This window comes from Centroberyx affinis, unplaced genomic scaffold (genome assembly GCF_046629955.1).
Source record: "Centroberyx affinis isolate AG114_WGS23_722 - 3 ecotype Tasmania unplaced genomic scaffold, CSIRO-AGI_Caff_v1 ptg009813l_1, whole genome shotgun sequence".
NCBI classification, from domain to species: domain Eukaryota; kingdom Metazoa; phylum Chordata; class Actinopteri; order Beryciformes; family Berycidae; genus Centroberyx; species Centroberyx affinis.
Window position 1 is genome coordinate 7,160 of NW_027284647.1, and position 3,229 is coordinate 10,388.

The 3,229-nt window shown below is 40.6% G+C and overlaps 1 protein-coding gene across 1 annotated transcript; it reads right to left on the reverse strand.

Annotated features, from left to right (window-relative positions):
• Positions 1 to 832: 832 nt before the first annotated feature.
• Positions 833 to 2,881, reverse strand: LOC139640572 (stonustoxin subunit beta-like; the record flags this gene model as incomplete). Its single annotated transcript, XM_071514749.1, has 2 exons — positions 833 to 2,710; positions 2,835 to 2,881. Coding segments are annotated over 2 exons (730 nt in total), but the record flags the coding sequence as incomplete, so codon positions are not given.
• Positions 2,882 to 3,229: the final 348 nt, after the last annotated feature.

The window sequence follows — 3,229 nt, forward strand, 5'->3', positions numbered from 1 at the left end:
ACAGTAATGTCTCCTGGTTTTCACCTGTAACTGTATTTTCTCTTGGGCCAATCAGAGTCTTTTCCCCAGGTTTTGTCAAAATCAGATCAGTGATTTTATGTCACACAGAGATGAAAGATCAAATGATGTTGGTTGTTTATCAGTTTATCCATCTTTTTATTTCCAGAAATAGTTTACAGCCTTTTCAAAACATTACAAAAATATTTAGGTCCCAAATCCATAATATACATCATAAAGAGTGGTATGAAACTGAAAATCGAGTCTTATGAGGATAAAAGCATAACAATGTTTTTCTGAAAATTAAATTGATATAATTTATCTAGTTTACCTTCCTTTTTAATTACAACATTACTGGTTATATCTATATGTATTTCAATACATCAGTCGCTTCCTTTCTCCAGCAGAGCTGAGGCAACATGGCATCTTTCTATATACTGCAGCAGTACAGGGGAGGGTGTGTATGGGAATGAAGGTTTTTTTTTTTTTTTTCGTATCATACCATCTTAATGGCCCAACCCACATTACATGACACAATTACAACAACATATAAAACATAGACTTGAAGGTCACTCAACATCAGGGACGGACTGGGACAAGAAAATGGCCCTGGACTTTTTGACCAGACCAGCCCACATCCAGCCTGCGAATATTCCCCCCCCCCCCCCCCCGCTGACGTATACATGAATACAGCACGACTTAGTGTCAGTACTTATAAGTATATACAGTATGTTGATCAATTGTTAATTTAGTGTAACCAAAGGTATAATATTGTATTTTAATTTAGATTAACTATTAATACTGAAATTTCAATAATAATGATTCAATTGCTAGTTAATATTTCCAATTGATAGTTAACTAATAAGACTGATATGAGACAGACTGATATGAGAGATTTTTGATAATTGATAACTCTTCATAATGAGTGCCACTGTGTGAAAAGACCCATATTCCTTACATTAATATTACCCACATGGGAGGACATTCCCTACAAGTTGTATTCTATTCTACTCCATTTTATTCAGCATGAAGAAGGATGTCATTTTCACACATCTGTGTGTCTTGTTTTGGGACAAGGCACACCCCTCATATTTTATGCCTCAGCTTCAAGGGTCTTCATTTTTTTATTCCTCAATTTCTCTGCCCCACCTTTTTGTTTTTCGGAAAGATTCCTTTCCATTTTGTTAAGTTTTTCTCCAAAATACTACTGTCTGATCGCACTGATCGGCTCCTCTGACACTCCGTTCGCGAGGGGTGGGGGCATCGCTCACCGCTCTCTCTCTCCCTCTTTCTCTCTCTCGTTTATGAAATAGCCGGCTCAAAGTGCCGTGGCCACCGGCCCATAAAGCGAGCGGCCCACCGGGAATTGTCCCGGTCCTCCCGATGGCCAGTCCGCCACTGCTCAACATAACAGCACAAACTAAGACAGCTAATATAATACAAAGCAACTAATTATACAACATGTATTTTCTGAGTGTATTATCTAAATTGTCCACAAAAGCAAATGTTTCCACCTCACACAATTTTTTCATTATTTCCAAGTCTTCCATCGATAAATAATCAAGATCACCTTTATTGATTATCATGGCACAAGGGACAATATAAAACAAAATGCATTTCATCTTCAATTCTATTTAACATAAATGACAAACCCGCTCCTGTTCATCAGTGCCAACATAACATCCCGTTTCCAAATGTAAAGGCGATATTCCAGACCTGATCTGGGAACATGAAGATCTCTTCCTCTTGGGCAGATTATATTTCACATAGTTTTCAGTACTGAACTCATTTTTGGACCATAACAATCAAACCATACGTTCTGAGTTTTGGTTTACGGCATATCTCCATAGCCCATTTATCTTTAAACTGCTGAAAAACAACATCTTCAATCATAATAGTGTTAACTTTTTCCTTCAGGATGTTCGTTTCTTCACAGCCTGCTCTCAAGCCGCTCGTCTGTATGTCCCACATGAGCAGCCTTTTACACAGTCTGTCATCACTCATGTTCAATAGTCTATTCCACAGTCTGCTCACACATACTGCCCAACGTACTTCACACACCGCATGTCTCCTATGCCAAGGGTCGGGGCAGTGTGTGTGTGTGTGTGTGTGATCCTATACAGAGTGAATTTCAGGAGCTGTCTTTGCTTAGCAGTGTGAGTGTTTCTCTCTCCCTCCACTATCTGACAAGAGACACTGAGGAACCAAAACAGAACCCAAAACCCAAACCCAGGGTAGAGTGGTTCAGTGAATGTGGAGTGGAAGGTGTGGATGTGGATCAGTGTGTCAGAGGAAACTCTGTAGAAGGACAGAGAGCCAGCAGGCCAGTCCAGATACACTGCTACTCTGTTAGAGAAAGAGGAGGGGAAACATATGTCTGTTCTTCTATTATTGTGCCAGACAGAGTAACTATTACCAGAGCACTCCAGACTCCAGGACTGTTCATTCCCTCCAAGCCTGCAGTCATCACTGTCTCCGCTCCTTCTGATTCCTCTGTAAGTCACTCCTATATCAACCACTCCTTCCCTCTCGACCTCCCAGTAACAGCGACCAGTCAGACCATTTCTACACAGCAACTGACACCAGTAGTCAAATCTCTCTGGATGATCAGGATATGGCTGCTGCTCTCTCACATCTGTCACCTTTCTGTTGTCTTCAGACAGGAAGATGTTTCTGTGTGCTGTGTTTGGGTCCAGAGTGAGTTCACAGGCATCTGATGAGAGAACAAGACACAATACAGCAGCAGTCACACATACTGTGGTGTAGATGGACTTTCCATGTCAACTGATGAATGTGTGTTGCTTTGTTTTCATGAATCAAACTAAATACACACTTACACTTCCTCAGACCTGGTTTGAGCCTCTGCACTCCACCATGGTCCACACTGGGGGAAACAAAGTCAGATTCTCTTTAATGATGGAAACATGGACAGTAAATAACCCTCCCTATGAAGGATTTGCCTTTTCGTGGTAACAGCGATTTTTAAAACGTAAACTATATCTTTGTGAGCTGTATTTCAAGGTTTTTAGCTTACAATTGGAGCCAATGACTTCCGGGTTGACGGCTAAAAACGGTACGTGGCAAGTCAGAAAGTAACGGGAGTAGAGCAAACGCATTGTTGATTTTGTTATTTTCATAGGATTTGTTGATGGTAAGAAATCCATTAAAAAACACCGGCCTTAAGCATGAATCAATATTCCTGAGCTTGTCAGTGTGACAGAGAAAATGTGTG